The 19112-nt window shown below is 37.0% G+C and overlaps 1 protein-coding gene across 48 annotated transcripts in view; it reads right to left on the bottom strand.

Annotated features, from left to right (window-relative positions):
- CLASP2 (cytoplasmic linker associated protein 2) overlaps nt 1-19112 on the bottom strand; it is a 185862-nt gene that overhangs the window by 83860 nt on the left and 82890 nt on the right. For all 48 annotated transcript variants that reach the window (XM_013046683.1, XM_013046688.1, XM_013046685.1 and 45 more), the window contains 6 exons: nt 15789-15859; nt 12093-12152; nt 10208-10285; nt 8884-9051; nt 6227-6282; nt 5134-5307 (listed from right to left, as the gene is read on the bottom strand). In XM_013046683.1, coding sequence (XP_012902137.1) covers nt 5134-5307; nt 6227-6282; nt 8884-9051; nt 10208-10285; nt 12093-12152; nt 15789-15859 — 607 coding nt within the window. The remainder of the gene's footprint in view (nt 1-5133; nt 5308-6226; nt 6283-8883; nt 9052-10207; nt 10286-12092; nt 12153-15788; nt 15860-19112) is intronic.

Raw genomic sequence — 19112 nt, 5'->3', positions numbered from 1 at the left:
TGGAACTGCTGGTCAGCTGAAAACTCTGTTTCACTTTTGAGAAACTCCCAAGCTCCACTATTCTACATTCTTATCAGCACTGCATGAGGGTTCTCATTTCTCCATATCCTCACAAGCATTTGTTACTGTCCATCTCTTTGATAACAGCCCTCTTCATGAATAAAGTGGTATCTTATTATGCTTTTGATTTGCACTTTCCTAATGACTAATGATGTTAGGCATCTTTTCATGTACTTACTGGCAATCTGTATGTTGTCTTTAGAGAAATGTCTATTCAAATCTTTTGCCCACTTTTAAATTGAATTGTCTTTGTTACTGAGTTATGAGTTCTTCATGTAATTGGACTAGAAGTCCCTAATATCAGTTATGTGATTTGAAACATTTTTTCTCCTTCTCTATGCTGTCCTTTTACTTTCTTGATGGTGCCTTTGGAAGCACTAAAGTTTTAAATTTTGATGAAGCCCAGTTTATTTACCCTTTCTTACATTGTTTGTGTGTGTGGTGTAGTAGCTAAGAAAACATTACTTAAAAAATTTACACCTATGTTTTCTTCCAAGAGTTTTACAGTTTTAGCTCTTACATTTGGGTCTTTGATCCATTTTGAGTTAACTTTCTGGATATGGTGTGAGGTAGGGATCCAAATTCATTCCTTGGCAAGTAGCTATCCAGTTGTTTCAGCACCATTTGTTGAAAAGAATTCTTTCCCCAATGAATGGACTTGGCACCCTTATGAAAATATCAACTGATCATAAATATATGGGTTTTTTTCTGGCTCCTCAACTCTACTTCATTGGACTATATATCTATCCTTATGCCAGTACTACAGAGGCTTGATTACTGTAGCTTTGAATAAGTTTTTAGATTGGAAAGTGTGAATCCAACCAACTTTTTCAAGATTGTTCTTTCTCAAAATCGATTTTGGATTCCCTGCATTTTCATAAAGATTTTAGGATGTGTGTGTCAATGTCCATAAAAAGGCATCTGGACTTTTTGACAGGGATTGCATTAAATCTATAGGTCAATTTGCGATGTTAACAATGCCAAGTCTTTAATTTTTTAAGGATTTGAGAAAAAGAGAGGGAGCCTGAGCAAGGGTGGTGGGGAGAGGGAGAGAATTTCCAGCAGATTCCCTGCTAAGCACAGAGCCCGAGGTGGGACTAGATCTCATGACCCATGAGAACATGACCTGAGCTGAAATGAAGAGTTGGATGCTCAATTGACTAAGCCACCCAGGCGCCCCCAGTAGTAAGTCTTTAAAGAACCTGGGTGTCTTTCCATTAATTTAGATTTTTAACAACATATTGTAGTTTTCAGTGAACAAGTGTGAAAATATACATATAAAAAGTTTTTGCTCTTGGTTCTCTGTCCTCTGGTTCCTCACACAGAGTTCCTAAGACCTTCATAATTTCCCAAAATTATAAGAGCACTAAGAGTATCTTTTTTGTTCTAATATTTGGTCTTTGACCCTGGTACCAGACACAGATACCTTGACTTAAGACCCTTGTAATTTCCTGAGTGAAAGCAGTGTCTTGTTTTAATGAGGTGATTCCTGGTGTGCTCCTGGAGAGAATGGAGGCTGGTCACCAGAAAGCTGAAAAAGCATGATCAGAAGCTTGGAATTTTTAGGCATTTTCCATCTTCTGGGAAAGGGAGAAAAACTGAAGACTGAGTTAATGACTGATCATACCTATGTGATGAAGTGTCCCTAAAAATCCCCAAAGTACAAGGTTCAGAGACTTTCTGGTTTGGTAAATATGCCAGGAGGGTGGTACAATGTAACTCAATGGAAACAAAAACTCCTGGGCTTTGCACCCTTCCAGACCTTGCCTCATGTATCTCTTTATCTGGCTGCCCATTCAAATCTTTTACAAGTCCTTTGTAATAAACCAGTAGTCTAGTAAGTAGACTGTTTTCTTGAGTTTTGTGAGTCAGTCTAGCAAATTAACTGAACCTGAAGAGGAGGTTATCAGAACCTCTGATTATAGTCCATTTGGTCAGAAGCACTGGTGACAACCTGGATTTGCAACTGATGTTTGAAGAGTGGGGATGGGGGCTGGCAGAGGGAGTCTTAGAGGACTGAGCCCTTAATCTGTGAGGTCTATGCTAATTATGGTTAGAGTCAGAACTGAATTGAAACACAGGACATCCAGCCATAGAACTGATTGGTGTGGAAAACCAACAAATCTGGTGCCAGCAGTATTATGAGTGTTAAGAATAAAGAAGAAATACAGGAGTGATTTTTTCCTAGAGAAGTTTTATATTTCTTTTATTACTATTAATTCCTAAGTATTTTATTCTTTTTATGCTACTACAATTGGTATTTATTTTCAAATTATTTATCACTAGCATTTAGAAACATAATTGATTTTTGTATATTGATCTTATATTCTACAGCCTTGCTGAACTCATTATTAAGCTCTAACAGGTTTTTTTTTTTTTTTTTTTTTTTTGTGGATGCCTTAGGATTTTCTCAATATAAGGTCATGTTTTCTGCAAATACAGACAGTTTTACTTTTCTTCCAATCTGGATACATCTTATTTCTTTTGCTTGCCCTAATGACCTGGCTAGAACCTCCACTGTAATGTTAGGAAGGGCCAGAGTGGACATCCTTATCTTGCTGATCTTGGGAGACAGCATCCAGTCTTTCACATTAAGTATGGTATTAGCTGTGGATTTTCCACAGATGCTCTTTACCAGGTTCACAAATTTCCCTTCTATTCCTAGTTTGTTGATTATTTTTTTATCATGAAAAGGTCTTAGGCTTTATAAAATGCCTTTTCTGCATGTACTGAAATAATTATGTGGTTTTTGTCCTTTACTAATAAAATTTATTTAATTGATTCATTTTCATATACTGAAATAACACCACATTCCCAGTAATGTTTCTAATACAGAAAAGTTTTATGAAAATTAAAAGCACTGAACAACCGACTGTTGACATCCTTGTTAACATCTTTGTTTAGTATATGTGTATTTATCTATGTATAATTTTATACAAAATGATGAAAGTATCACTCATTTGATAGGATCATTTGATCTTTGTTGAAAATGTTACTTGTTAAAGGCTGCATAGTATTTATAATTATGTATAATTTAATCATACCCCTTTTGTTACAGAACAAGGTTGACTCTAATAAGATCTATTATTAAAAATACAATGAATATTCTATTTTATTTCTTGCATAATTATCTACAAAAACTGGATCACTGGATCTAAATTCTGAACATTTAGGGGCACGTGGGTGGCTTGGTCGGTTAAGCATCTGACTCTTGATTTTGGCTCGGGTCATGATCTCAGGTTCATGAGACTGAGCCCTGTGTCAGAGTCTGCGCTGGATGTACAGCCTGCTTAAGATTCTCTTTTCCCCCTCTCTGTACCCCTCCCTAGTCCTGCTCATGCTTGCACTCTCTAAAACAATAATAAATAAATAATAATAAATGAATTCTGAATATTTAGCTTCATGAGATCAATAATATTGTAATAACATTATATGGTGACTATGCTTATTGTGGTGAGCACTTAGTAATGTATACAATTGTTGAATCAATAGGTGGTACCTGTGAAACTAGTATTTACTGTATGTCAATTTTATTTCAATAATAAATAATAAATAATAATAATAAAGAAGAAAAGCTTCATGGTATTACTAAATTGCCACTTAGAAAAAGTGTTCCATGTTTAATTCACATCAGCACTTTTTAACTGTATTTTTTTTTTAATCAGCATCAGGCACTAATCCTAATTTTTTTATTTACAGTTCTTTCAATTTGCACTTGTTTGAGTCCAGCTAAGATTCAACATTTGTTCTGGTGTTTTGGGAGGACGATTTTGATATACGTAGGCTATTTTTCTATAAAAATAAGTGCATCTGTTTTTCATAGACTCATAAAACTTGCTGACATTTTAGCTGCTTTGGTAGTATGTGATAAGACTTTTTCCCTTTTAGCTTTTCAGCCACTTGATTTTATATTTTCAGACTTAAGATTTAAATCAGAGGGACTCTTCCCTCATGACTTTTTGGTATTTATATTTAGAAATTCCTTCCCTAACCTGAGATTTCTTTTTATCAAGCTGTTTTTCAACTCCTTAGTCATCTGAAATAAATTTTTATATGGTGTGAAAAATGGCTCTAACTTAATTTTTTTAAAAAGATTTTTACTTATTTATTTGACAGACTGAGACCACAAGTAGGCAGAGAGGCAGGCAGAGAGAGGAGGAAGCAGGCTCCCTGCTGAGCAGAAAGCCCAATGTGGGGCTCGATCCCAGGACTCTGGGATCACAACCTGAGCCGAAGGCAAAGGCTTTAACCCACTGAGCCACCCACGCGCCCTGGTTCTAACTTAATTTTATACCAAACTGTAAACCATGTGTCTAAACACCATTTACTGAATTATTTATCTTTTCCTCACTAAATGTAGCTGTGCCAACTTTATCATGTACTACAGTTCACTCCAATATCTCTGTACTTCCCACTGTGCTCCAATGAGCTGCCTGCTAAGTGTTTTACCAGTACTACCCAAGGAAAAGAAAAATGAAGCACAAAACAGAGAAGCAAAATGAATAACCAGCCTCAAACTTGTAGCGTTGATAAACAAAGAATGCTTGGCCATCTCAGCTGAAGAGCACACAGCTCTTGATCCCGGGGTCATGAATTCAAGCCCCACATTGGGTGTAGAGATTACTTAGACAGACAGATATACTAAAAAAAATTAATAATAAAGTTGATAAACATAAAAAACAAATTCCAAATAGCTTTGGGAATACATGACTAAACTCTGATTTTAATGAAGCTTTGCATTTTCTCCAGATCCCCAAAGGCTTTTGACTTTTTGGTAAGGGAACAGAAGCTGGATGGATACAAGGCCAAAGCCCTTCCCAACTTTCTTAGTAACCAGTAATTAAATGTGGCAGTAGTGCAGAACTATGAAAATTCTACAGGCAAATCATGGACTGAAGAATTGTTCTTCTGATCAAGATGATTAGGAGGATTACAAAGGAAAAAGTAAAAATAAGGCAGCTTATTTGGACTATCCTTAACTAGCAAGAATGAAATAGAAATGATTAAGATATCACCATCATCCTGACTTCCCTGAGACCATAATGTAGAATACCCCATAATGAGCTGTCTTACCTAGTGATGCATAGGAACCTGGATTTAGGGCACCTGCACCTAACCGTCCACTTCGCACAGACTGCCCGGCAGCATGATGTGCCTTAGCACCAGCAGCAGCATTCACATCAATGTCACTTCGTGAACGCTGCAGGCTTCCTGGAAGGGAACTGGCTTTGCTGCTGCCTGCTGATACTATGGTAAACAAAGCATAGATAACCTATGTTATTTAAATCACTGTGAATGGCATGAAAATTATATAAACCCAAAACTGTCATGAGCTAATCCATGATGACAAACGGTCAAAAAGGAGGCAGGGTACAAATGAACACTACAAAGTACTTTACAGTATTTTAAAGTAAGAATGCTTCCATTTCAGTCCTGTTGCAACTACATCTTCTTGGACAATTTTCTCAACACTCCTCTTCCTCATTTTCCTCTTCCATAAATTGAGAAAACAAAATTCCTTTATAAATATTCTTTAAAAATATCCTTTATAAAATTTACACAACCATTTTGTAGATCAAGAGATGGTGCTCATGACTGATTCATGAAAATGAAGCAATGTACATGATAAACAGATGGCAACACTGTTATTTTTTACTATCAGAAAAATGCAGGGAGAACTACTCCAGGATATGGTTAGTCAGAGAGTAATGCAGATTCTACCACTCTTAGGCAATGCAAATTAAGTCATTAAATTTCTGGTTTTTAGTTTATCAGTTGTTTTTATTTAAATTTTAAATTTTTTATAAACATATATTTTTATCCCCAGGGTAGTTTATCAGTTTTATAAAGAGTTTTATAAACTGTGAGTTATGATCCATGAATAGGCTGTGAAATCAACAGAGTGGGTCATGACCAGCACTGTAAAGAACTGAAACAAAAGAGAAGAACAGAGTGCATCACAAGTTAGGGTAAGTAATGCTTCAGGGAACTTGGATTATGCCATATACTATGTAATACTTATATATATAGTATATACTACATTGTACATATTATGTGTAGTGTATGTATACAGTGTATACAGTCTACAAACACAGCTACAACATATGAATGTGGTGTTAGGTTTCAATGTAAAATATGCTATGACTTGCTTAAAAAGGCAGTTTACCTCTTCCAGCCACAGTTGATGGGTTTGCTGTAGACCATTTGGAAGAAAAAGGGCGACTGCAAGGTAACAAGAAAAGACTTAGTAAGAAGATGTAATTTATTACCCTTCTCAAAACAATTAATGAAATAGTATTGAGTTTCCTTCTTACTTACTTACTAAAATTAGCTTACTTCTAATTTTATTTTTCCTTTTACAAATTACTTGAGAACAGTGGTCACCTATCAGTGGTATCTCAGCTGTGAAGCAAAGATGAAGTAACTAGCAATGAAGAGATTGTAAGCTCTACCAAGACAGGCAACCAGCTTGCTTTGTTCACTCTGGTCCTCAGAACCCATTACAGTGCTCACCACAGAGGATGCAATAAAGTACACTCCCACATTTGTATTCCAAGATGTTTTCCTTAGGAGGAGAGAGAGAGTTATCACTAGAACAAATGGAATTCAGCATGACCAAAGCCCCTTTCACCTAAGCCATACTGGCTTGTGGCCGCTGGCAATTCATGCCATTATCACGCAGGTATCACACCACCTACAGCAGTGCTGCTGAGCATAACTGCATGGGATAAGAGAAATGAGGCTAAGAACTACTGCTGAGGATAACACGGTTAGAAAGCAAAACAGCTCAAATCCTCTCAAAAAATCCACCATCTCCTTTAGTATCTTTTAATTATAATGCTATTCTGCAGTCCAGAGATAAATAATACATCTAAATATGTAAGGGGGATTAGGAAAGTATATCTATAAATCTTAAAACTGGGGGGAAGGGAGGCAAAGACTCCAAACAGGTTAACATCAGAGTACTGAAAAATATTTTTTAAGTCATTATTATCAATCTGTAAATTTGGTAGTTGGTTATTAAACCCAATATTGTATTATTTTTTATAACTGGCCCTTAAAACTGTTATTCTATTATACTGAGGCAGACCACTTCAAGGTTCAGAGAACTTAAAGCTGGTTTTGTTTAAAGATGTTAATACTAAATAAGATTAAATACCTTGTTTAGGTACTTGCTATTTAAAGTACGGTCCATACTCAAAAAGCAAAGATATCGTCTAGGAACATGTTAAAAAAATGCAAAATCTCAGGCCCCGTCCTAGATCCACTGAATCAGATTGTTCATTTTAACAAGATCTTTAGATGATTCATAGGCATTTTGAAGTTTAAGCAAAGTAAAGTAAAGAGAAAAAAACAACAAAGATCATTTGCAGTGAAGATTTTAACACAAATATAAACAGAAGTTTGGATAGGTTAATTATTCCTACAATAATTATACTGAAATCGGATCATATCTGCTTTTCTTGTGAAAACCTGTAAGTCACTGCATGTTAGTCCAGGACTCACAAGACCCTGTGAGAGCGTCCTTGAGTCTCTGCCCTAGTTTGCCTCACTAGACTCACCCTGGTCCCACTCCCCCAGAGAGGGCAGGGTCAAAGTCCTAAAGGGACAGGAATCACAGAAAGGTAGCACACATTCTGTGAGGAAACCTGTAGATACTGGAGGCCACGGCTTGGGAATAGAGATGGCACTAAGGATTTTAGCGACTCATAGGGCTGGAGAGATAGAAAATTAGAGTAAGGCTGCCGAGGCAGCAAGGGTCTGAGGAAGCCAACATTTAATGATGAGAATGGAGGGGCGCCTGGGTGGCTCAGTGGGTTAAGGCCTCTGCGTTCGGCTCAGGTCATGATCCCAGAGTCCTGGGATCAAGCCCTGCATTGGGCTCTCTGCTCTGCAGGGAGCCTGCTTCCTCCCCTCTCTCTCTGCCTACGTGTGATCTCTGTCAAATAAATAAATAAAATCTTAAAAAAAAAAAAATGAGAATGGAATTACACAGAAGTGAGTCAGTTACTAGGGAATCCGGCCCCTCTGAAGGGATTTGCTGACGTTTTAAGCTTTGCAAAAGATGACACAGGAAAGCAGTGTGTTTTTACCAGTCACACAGTGCTGTGTCAGAGTTCTGAAGATGACTCCCGAATCCCCATTACAGTTCCTCCATTATAATGCCCTAGAAATGGGCTGCTGAACTATTTTAATAACCCCCAAATGAACTATTTTTTACAGACATGAAAATATTTTTTACAAACATGAAAATACAGAAACAAAATCTGAATCACTGAACTCTTCATCCCAAAAGAAGCTACACTGGCATGCAACCAACCCTTGAGGCACAGACCAAAAAAAAAAAAAAAAAACAAAAACGTATAGTTGACCCTTGAACAACATAGATTGAACTGTGTGGGTCCATGTCTATGTAGATTATTTTTTCATCAAATACAGTACAGTGCTGTAAATGTATCTTATCTTCCTATGGTTCTCCTAAATAACATTTTCTTTTCTTTACCTTAACTTTATTGTAAGAATACTATACATAACATATATACAACATAAAAAATATGTGTCTATGGACTGTTTATGTTCTCAGTAAGGTTTCCAGTCAACAGTAGAGTACTAGTAGTTAAGTTTTGGGGGAGTCAAACTATATGCAGATTTTCAACTTCATGGGGTTGTAGACACCCCTACTGCTCAAGGGTCAACAGTACATTCCAGTTATCATTCTTCCAAGGCTTCAAGTGAAACCAAGAAGATACCCAATCATCTAATTTGAGGAACTACAAAGGTTTGGAAAGGAAGAAATCTGTGATATCACTTATATGACCTTACTTGAGACTTTCCTGTGAGCTAGAAGATGATCTGTCGGACTGTGGAAGAGATGCTACACTGCCAGAACTCTTTAAGTAAGTCTGAAGACTCTTCTGATAGGATGGCTCAAGGGAATTATACAATGTTTCAGCTTCACCAGGAAAGTGATTTCTAAGACCCATATATGTCCTGTAAAACAAATGAATAAGCAACAACAAAAAAGGGAAAAAAGAACATAAACAGCTTTACGTAAAATGTATACATTCAGGGCGCTTGGGTGGCTCAGTGGGTTAAGCCTCTGCCTTCAGCTCAGGTCAAGATCTCAGGGTCCTGGGATTGAGCCCTGCATCGGGCTCTCTGCTCGGCAGGAGGCCTGCTTTCCCCCCTCTCTCTCTGTCTGTCCCTCTGCCTACTTGTGATCTCTCTCTCTCTGTGTCAAAAAAAAAAAAAAAAGAAAAAAAAAATTTAAAAAAGTATACATTCAAGAATGAAGATGAGACCATATTAATATATTTACCATATTATCATATGAATACCTTCAAAAAAACATTTTATTTATTGAGAGAGAGAGAGAGGCAGAGAAAGGAAGGGCAGAGGGGGTGAGATAAAGAATCTGAAGCAGAATCCGCACTGAGCACAGAGTCTGAGGAGGGGCTTGATCCCATGACTGCAAGACCGTGACCTGAGCCAAAGCCAAGAGTCACACGCTTAGCAAACTGAGCCACCCAGGTACCCCTCAAGTGAACACTTTCTAAATTTAACAAGTTTTGGTGGAAAGCTGTTAGGCTTTTGAGAAAAGTAGATCTCTGTTCAAAACCTGGCTGTGATCCTTACAGTTCATGTGGCCTAAAGTACACCCCCAAATCTCCAAACTTTTGTTGCCAATCTATAGAGATACCACAGGATCATTTTCAAGATTAGATAGTAATGTATACCAAGTGCCCCACAGTATCAGGTAATTAGCACATTCTCAATAAATGCGTTATTTTTATTCACAATGAAAGTGAGGATGTTATGAGGGAATAGGAATACTAATGATCATATGAACGACAATGTGAAGTCAACTGTTAGCCTTTGGTACAGATTTTTTAAAAAGTAATCTCTACACCCAAAGTAGGGCTTAAACTTACAACCCTGAGATCAAGAGTTGCACACTCTACCAAATGAGGGGGCCTCATATATCTAGTACATTTTAATGGAGAAAAATCTACCTCGATTAATCTAAAGAGCTAATCAAGTAGAATACTTGAGACACTTTTGATATTCTCATTCTTCCAGTATGATTCCTTTCAAAGAAAAGATCCAAGTACATTTACACTGTCACGAAAAAACATTATAGACTTACTTTCTTGCCTCCACTCTGGCCTCAGCATCAGCATCATGAATTCCCTTCTTAATAGTTTCAACCAAGACAGCTGCATGTCTATAAAACAAAATATCTTATTTAAAGATTTTATTATTTTTAAGTAATCTCTACACCCAACATGGGGCTTGAACTCACAACCCTTGAGAGTCTCATGCTCTACCAATTGAACCAACCAGGTGTCCCCAAACACCTTTAGATTCATGAGTAAAACTATATTTCACCACAAATTATACTTATTACCTATATGTTACGCATCAATCACAAAGGGGCAGGTGAGATAAAAAGATTAATGAGTATGCATTAAGTTTAAGATTTTCTCATAATCTACTCCACACATTTCATCCGTGTATGGTTTCCTCCTGACAAGTCAAACATTAAAAAGTTGAATTATATTTATAAGTTATATTATGTTTATAACGTGTATAAGTATAGTACCCACATTTTAAATTCTTTTTTTTTTTTTTTAAGATTTATTTATTTGACAGAGAGAGAGAGAGATCACAGTAGGCAGGCAGAGAGAGAGGGGAAAGCAGGCTTTCCGCTGAGCAGAGAACCCAAAGTGGGGCTTGATCCCAGGAGCCTGAGATCATGACCTGAGCTGAAGGCAGAGGCTTAACCCACTGAGCCACCCAGGTGCCCCCACATTTTAAATTCTTTTTTTTTTTTTTTTTTAAGATTTTATTTATTTATTTGACAGAGAGAAATCACAAGCAGACGGAGAGGCAGGTAGAGAGAGAGGAAGGGAAGCAGGCTCCCCGCTGAGCAGAGAGCCCGATGCGGGACTCAATCCCAGGACCCTGAGATCATGACCTGAGCCGAAGGCAGCGGCTTAACCCACTGAGCCACCCAGGCGCCGACATTTTAAATTCTTAATGAATAAAAAAACCCCTTTGGTGTGGTTCCTCACCAACCCACCAATGTAGAAATGATGTCCTAACAGTATAATTAGTTATGATCTGAACTAACTGAATAGTAGCTGCCACAAAAGAACGTAAAGGAAACTTGGAATTACATCATGGCTGTATTAAACAACAAACTTTATTTTTTAAAAAATATGGGCTGTGAACAGGTTTAACGATTTCCATGAAAATGGAAAATCAGCAAGGCATTCAGTGTAAATGCAGGTATACCAAGGTGTATCAAGCTTCAAACCTGAAATTCCTACCATGTAAACAGCCTACTACCTAGTGACTAACTAGCTGTGCATATCTCCTCTTGTTCATCTCGGAGCTACATTAGACTTTGCTCCGTACACTCCTGACCAATGACACCTGATAACTTGTACAGAGAAACTTTCCAATGAATCTTTTTTTTTTTTTTCTTTTTAAAGATTTTATTTATTTGACAGAGATCACAAGTAGGCAGAGAGGCAGGCAGAGAGAGAGAGAGAGAGGGAAGCAGGCTCCCTGCTGAGCAGAGAGCCCGATGCGGGGCTCGATCCCAGGACCCTGAGATCACGACCCGAGCCGTAGGCAGTGGCCCAACCCACTGAGCCACCCAGGTGCCCCCAATGAATCTTTTCTTAAAATCTCTCTCTTTCCTTTGAAAATCATTTATTACTTGATTAATTATACCTCAGGAAACCAAGGTCACTTGTCTGGAGATACATTTTAAAATTTCTGTCCAATTTAATCTTTTATAACCCATTCTGCTTAAGAGCTCCTCACTCAACCCACAAATAAGGAAGAAAATCACAGCTGCACCAAATAAGAGGAGCCACACTACATCACAGCTTTAAAGGAAAACCAGTACAAGTAACTTTTAAACAAAAGGAGAAATAATGCAAAATCAAAACCATCCACTTCTAAAGAACTGGTGACAGTGGGGAGAAGAGGGAAGCAGGAAAGGAAGAGTCAATGCATACCTTTCCAATGAATGAGTCTGCCATTCTTGTAACAATAAATCTAAAAATTCAAATGAACGCCTGAAAAATAAAAGCAAATTATAACCAAGTGTTATAACATTATATTAAGCTATATTAATTTAAATGTTAATTTCTTATGTAATAATGCACTTTGTTTTCTGAACTAAAGTATAAGACTGTTTTTAGTTATTTTAACCGTCAAAAACCTAACTTTAAGATTTCAACTATTCCTATGCTAAATAGTTCAAGAAAACTTCAGGGTTCCCCATAATTTTACCTTAAAATGTTTGTCAAATATAAAAATTTAATATTTAATTTAAGAAATACTTATCAAACACCTACTCTGCACTAGAAACTGGAGATATATAATGGTGACCAAGATAGATGGAATGGATCTTCCATTTCTCCATGTTTTCTTAAATATGCATAATTTTTTAAAAAAGATTTTATTTATTTATTTCATAGAGAGAGAGAGATCACAAGTAGGCAGAGAGGCAGGCAGAGAGAGAGGGGGAAGCAGGCTCCCTGCTGAGCAGAGGGCCCGATGTGGGGCTCAATCCCAGGACCCTGAGATCATGACCTGAGCTGAAGGCAGAGGCTTAACCCACTGAGCCACCCAGGTGCTGCTTAAATATGCATAATTTTTAATCAAGTATTTACATCTTTTCTCCTAAGCCTTCTAGTTCTCAACTTCCTCAACTGTGTCATTCTTGAGTTTCTCTTCATTTTTGGCAACTGATAACATACTTCTCTCCTCTTTTTTCTTCTTTTATTAATACTTTTCCTCCACCTTCCCTTAAATAGGTGCTCACCTGGTTGGTGCTGGTATCAGCCCACTTCGCTTTCATAGTCTTTACTTGGGAAAAAACATCTGTATCATCTGTACCCTTAGCTCTGACTAACAGCTACGCTTCTCACATCTAGGCCTCTATCTCTAGCACTGGTTCTTCAATTTGACTGTTAAGTCAAAGTTTCAAGCAGTTCATGGTAGAAATGGACATCCCTACATAGAAAGAGACTGTCAACTCAAATCTACATACAAAAGTACAAATTAATTCTTACCCTCTCAAATCCACGTTTTTAGCCCATATTATATAGATTAGAAAATGAGAAATAGGGAGGTTAAACTAACTTGCCTAAAGGGACAGGACCAAACCCTAGCATTCTGATTCCAGAACTTATAGTCTGAAGCGCACCTGATATCACCTTTTCATCCATATCCAATGATCAAATTCTCATTTCTATACCCAAAATCACTTGAATTAGTTCCTGATTAAAATCATCAATCAATTATCATCAATACAGCTCTAGTTTAGACCCTACCCCTTTTACATAAGCTATAAGAATTCCTACTTAATTAAGCCAATTCTCCATATCTCTTTTTAATCATTGGTCATAGGTGAAATAAAAACTAAGATGACATTACCTTCTCACCAAAAACTGTCAAGGTATGGAGGAATGTCAAAATTTCTCTTTGTAGACATTCAAACTTCAACCTAATCTTGCCCTCCCTACAAGTACCCTTCACCCTGTTAGCTTCTTTTCCTAATGACAGTATATTTATCATGCGTTCAGGCCTCAATGGCCTGTTTGATGGCTCTGTAACACTCAGCAAGCTTACAACTCTGTGTAGGTTACACCCACTCAATTCCCCTACAGTTACTGAATTGCTCTCCATTTTCAAGGCAATTTTATGATGTATTTCCTGACTCTTCTCTGTCACATTCTTAATTCTCCAGTTACCATTTTCCTCGACATAAGATTGGTAAACCTCTTCTGTAAAGGGCCAGACAGTAAATATTTTAGGCTTTTGTAAACCACATACAAGTCTCTATCTCATATTTTTCTTTTTTTCCCCCTTTATAACCACCCTTCAAAAATGTAAGAAATAATCTTTGCTTGCAGGCTGTACAAAAATAGGCTGTTGGACAGATCTGACCAGCAAGCTGTCATTTGCTGACCTTAGATGTAAGAGAGCGTGATCAAATAACTACTGCCCAAATCTGAACCACTTACAGGCAGTAACATCTCTTTCGGCTTCGTCCTAGCAGTCAAAGTACTTAAATGTGTATTTATAAAGGAAAAATAATGCATATTTATCAAGGAAAAAGTTTTTTTTTTTAAATAATTTTGTTTTGTTCTCAAACAATATTTATTGACACAATAATGACCAAATGAGTAAGAACAGATTTATAAGCATACAACAGAAATAGTATCAAAACATGATCATATAGGACTATAGCTTAAATTGTTGTCTTCCATTGCAAATATAAAAAATGTAGTTATACTCTTATGTCTACTGTCTTGCAAAAATCACTTAAGATGGTTTTTGAATAAAATAAATCAAGCCAATAAAAGTTTAAAATAGTTAAGAAACTGAGATCAAGAAAAGATGGATATATGTATCAAATTAGTATATAAGATATGGTACTTAAATGTATTTTTAAAATAATTTATTTCTAAAATTTATTTTTAATTGTACTTGACATACAATATTATATTAGTTTCAGGTATGTAACATAGTGATTTGATATTATAAAATAATACTCAACACAATAACTGTGTTATGTGTTATGACCTGTCACCATACAAAGTTAAACAATATTACTGATTATATTCCCTATGTTGTATTTTACACATCCCTGTAACTTACTCATTTTACAACTCAAACTGGTACCTCTTGATCCCCTTCAATCTATTTTGCCCATCCACCTCCCCTCTGGCAACCATCAGTGAGCTCTCTGTATTTGTTTACATTCATTTGCTTTATTTTTTAGATTCCATATGAAAGTGAAATAACAGTATAATTCAATTTTGTTTTCTTTTTCTTTCATTTTTATTTTTTAAGTAGGCTCCATGTCCAGCATGGAACTCAATGTGGGGCTTGAACTCATGACCCCTAGATCAAGACCTGAGCCAAGACCAAGAGTGGGACATTCAACCAACTGAGCCATGCAGGTGCCCCCGATTCAATTTTTGTATGTATTTATGTATGTATGTATGTATGTATGTATGATGTATGGATGTATGTAATTCTTTATGTGAATAAGTACTCCCAACACCCAACCTGGGGCTCCAACTCATGACCTCAAGATCAAGTCACATGCTCTTCCAACCTAGAAAGTCAGGCATCCCTGATTCTTCATAATTTTCCTGAACAACAAATGTACAGATCTTGTTTTTGTTGTCTTTAGTATTGCTGGCGACACTGATGACATTAAAAACAGTAGGAGAGACAAAGATTGACAGATTGACCTAATATGGCTATTTACTCTGTTCCAAACACTACACTGAATTCTACTAATGTGCATCTATCTCATTTTATCCTCACAGTTCTATGGGATCAATATCATTAGCCCTACTACCATATGTAGATACTGAAGTTCAGAGCAGCTTAAATTGCCCAAGGTAGGACAGTCAATCAATGGCAGTTGCAGGACTCTAGCAAAGGCCTGACTCTGGATTCTATCCTCTCTGAAAACCAGGCAACCAGTGGCTCAGAGAATCCAAAGCTTAATATGATAAAACTGAAAAACATGAGTGGTTATAATGATCATTTCATTCTTTTCTCCCTATAGGGCATAAAATAAAAAAATTTACTAAGGTTTCTAGAAGGCAAGAAATTACTGACAACTATTTTTGCACCAGAATAAGAATTAAACATGATACAGTATTAATTTTCCCCTCAAAACTTACCTTCTTACAGGAACTGATTTTGATGTGCAATTGCTTGTTATTAAAGGTATAAGTCTGGGTACATGAGTATGCTGAAAAAGATGTTTTAGAAAAAGTTGAAAAATACTGTCCACTTCATATAATCCCTTCTTCTATTTGCCTTACAACCAAGTATTTAGATATATTAGAACAGAACGAAAAAGACCAAAATCAGATTTGGAAAGAAATTAAGACTGTCAGACAGCTCCCCCAATTAAAGTAACAGTAATGATGACATAGTTTCAGGAGGACAGGTGTAGTTGAAAAACCATTTAAGAAAGAAAAGTTAATTGTGTAATTGCAAAGACCTGTTAGGACAGTGTACTTCTAGGGAGGGAGCACTAGAGGAACTGGGCATGCATCTGTCATGCTCTCTGAGGTGCGATGGCTACTGCTAGCGGAAAATAATAACCAAGTCATCAAAGCAAGTAACCAGAGTGAATCTGCACACCTGACTACTGGGAATGCACTTAGAAATGGTGATTTTGATGTAACCTTCATTGTGACTGTACCACAGCTGTCTAGAATTCCGCTAAAGTCCAACAGGTACATTTTTTTAAAAAGATTTATTTATTTATTTGAGAGAGTGAGAGCCCATGTGCCAATGTGGGGGGTGGGACAGAGGGAGAGAGGGAGAGAGAGAATCTCAAGTGGACTTCCTGTTGAGTGCAGAGTCCATGATGCAGGGCTGGATCCCACAACTGAGATCATGACCCGAGTTGAAATCAAGAGATGGACGGTTAACTGACTTAGCCACCCAGGTGCCTCAACTGATAAAATCTTCTGATTTTTACTACTCGTTCTTAAATGCTCTTCTTTAGTGAAGTAAACATTAAAAAGTACAAAAGAGACAGAAGAATAAAATAGTAATCTAAGCATACATATTTGATGCTTCAAATATCCCCCTTTTTCTTCTGAGCTATGGCACAAGATGGATTACCTAGAAAACAGGCTCTGACATGAAGTCTAGCATACGGGATATTAAAAAGTACCCTCAGAATCAACACTTGCAAAAGGGAGGTAAAGAAAGCAGGAACTAGCAGACAAATCAATCTGATTCAGCCATAGAATATCTTCCCTAAAAGTCTTAAGGGGGCTTTGAAGTTAAAATGGCCCTTCAGAGCAGTCTTGAATTAGTTTAAAATGGCCAAAATTTATACTTCCACATCAATCAATTATTGGATGTGGACCATAAAGCGAAGGGACAAGAGCTTTGAAAAGGCAGCTCTCTGCAGCTGAGGCAATCCCTGAAAAGGAGGCCGCTAAAGGCTGTCTGCCAGTAGTGCTTCCAGTATTGGAAAAACAAGTCTTTCACTGAAGGAGAATATGTATCACATCTGTGTCAGCTATAACTAACTCAACCAAAATAAAAGTGCAAACCTTTTTTTAGCTATTATAGAGGAAAACCACCAGTAGACATAAAGTTGTTTAAAATGAGGATTATACAAAACTCAGCATAGAAGGGCTCTGTGAACTTGTTTCCTACAGCACCCAGAAGAATCCATTCCCCAAACACTGCTATGGAGTTAAAGCCCAAGGAGATGCCCCAGTCACAACATACTTAATAGGTCTTACCTACCATTCTCTTCCTCTCTCTCATAACCTCCCCAAAACCCTACTGTTAATTAGCCCACATTCAACACAGTGGCAGGGATGTGGGCCTGACCTATTACTACACCACATTCAGGGAACCTATACCAAAGGAAATGAAAAAGTGAATAGGGCCTGACCTATTACTACACCACATTCAGGGAACCTATACCAAAGGAAATGAAAAAGTGAACCTCATAGTTACAGATGAAGCATTTCAACCAAACACCAAGTCAGATTTAGATTTTACTGTATTAATACAAGTTGATAACTGAAAAATAAAAAGCTTCTTTAGAATTAAAAGGAGAATTAAAAATCAAATAATAGCATTCTAAGGAAGCAGTCCTCTGGGAGACCAAACAAAATACAGAAAACAGAAAATAACACAGAACAACAAAAACCACTTGATTTATATTTGCAGTGAGATGACAGACTAGTGTATCAATAATATCAAGCAAGCTTATGAAAAATGAGAAATTTGAAAACAATGTATTATGTGTAAAGCCTAAGAATGGCAACATGGATACTGTCACATAAGCAGAATTTAAAGAAATTTTTCTGGAGAACATAAACAGCTATAAAGCAAAAGACAAAAAATTATTTAAGAAATAATAAATGATACTGAGGTTCCAAAATCTGGATAAGACTAACAGAAGAAAAAAACCTGACAAAGAAAACAGAAGCAACAATTAAATGATCCATTAAAATTAACACAATTTAAGGAAAATTCACCTTCATCAGAAATCCTTATCTACTGTGGAAGGATAGCACTAATGGAGGAAGACTCCTAAACTTGCTATAGGGAAACTTCTAAAACAGATACTATTCTGTAAAACGTCCTAAAATTTTGTTTTTGTTTTTCCAGAAAAGAAATAAATGATATCCTCCTTCGTAAACAATAAAAAAATTAAGAAAACAATTCTGGACAAAAGTCAACAATTAAAAACCATTTTTTAAAACTTTTTAAGTAATCTCTATACCCAACAAGGGGCTCGAACTCCCAAGATCAAGAGTCACCCGCTAGCCGTGCCTAGGTGGTTCAGTCGGTTAAGTGTCTGCCTTCGGCTTAGGTCATGATCTCAGGGTCCTGGGATCAAGCCCCATGTTGGACTCCCTGCTCGGCAGCCTACTTATCCCTCTCCCTCTGCCTGCCACTCCACCTGCTTGTGTTTGCTCTCCCCCACCCATGCTGTGTTAAACAAACAAATAAATAAATAAACAAATATCTTTTAAAAACAAAATGTCCTTTGGGGCATTCAAAAAAAATAGTCTTGCACTCTACCAAGTGAGCCAGCCAAGGGCCCCTGAAAAATAAATAATTCTGAGGAAGAAGGAATATGAAGGTAAAGTCCAATTTTTTAGTTCTTCTGTAAAGGCAAAGAAAAGCCATTTTAAAATATGCAAAGATGGGGTGCTGGTTGGCTCAGTAAGTTAAGCTTCTGACTTCAGCTCAGGTCATGATCTCAGTGTCCTGGGATCAAGCCTGCATTGGGCTCTGCACTCAGTGGGGAGTCTGCTTGCTCCTCTCCCTCTGCCCCTCACCCAACTCATGTGTGCGCATGTGCTGTCTCTCAAATAAATAATAAAAACTAAAAAACTAAAAAAAATAAGACATGCAAAGATAAATATGCATGAAACCTGAGAACACACTAAATCAAACAAATTATGCAGAACCAATTAAAATATGGTTAAAAAGAGTTTACTAACAAACGGAAG

This window comes from Mustela putorius, unplaced genomic scaffold, assembly GCF_011764305.1.
Source record: "Mustela putorius furo isolate JIRA1106 unplaced genomic scaffold, ASM1176430v1.1 tig00003834_pilon_pilon_pilon, whole genome shotgun sequence".
NCBI lineage: Eukaryota > Metazoa > Chordata > Mammalia > Carnivora > Mustelidae > Mustela > Mustela putorius.
The sequence above is the reverse complement of the archived record's forward strand: the minus strand, read 5'-3'. Positions and strand labels throughout refer to the sequence as shown.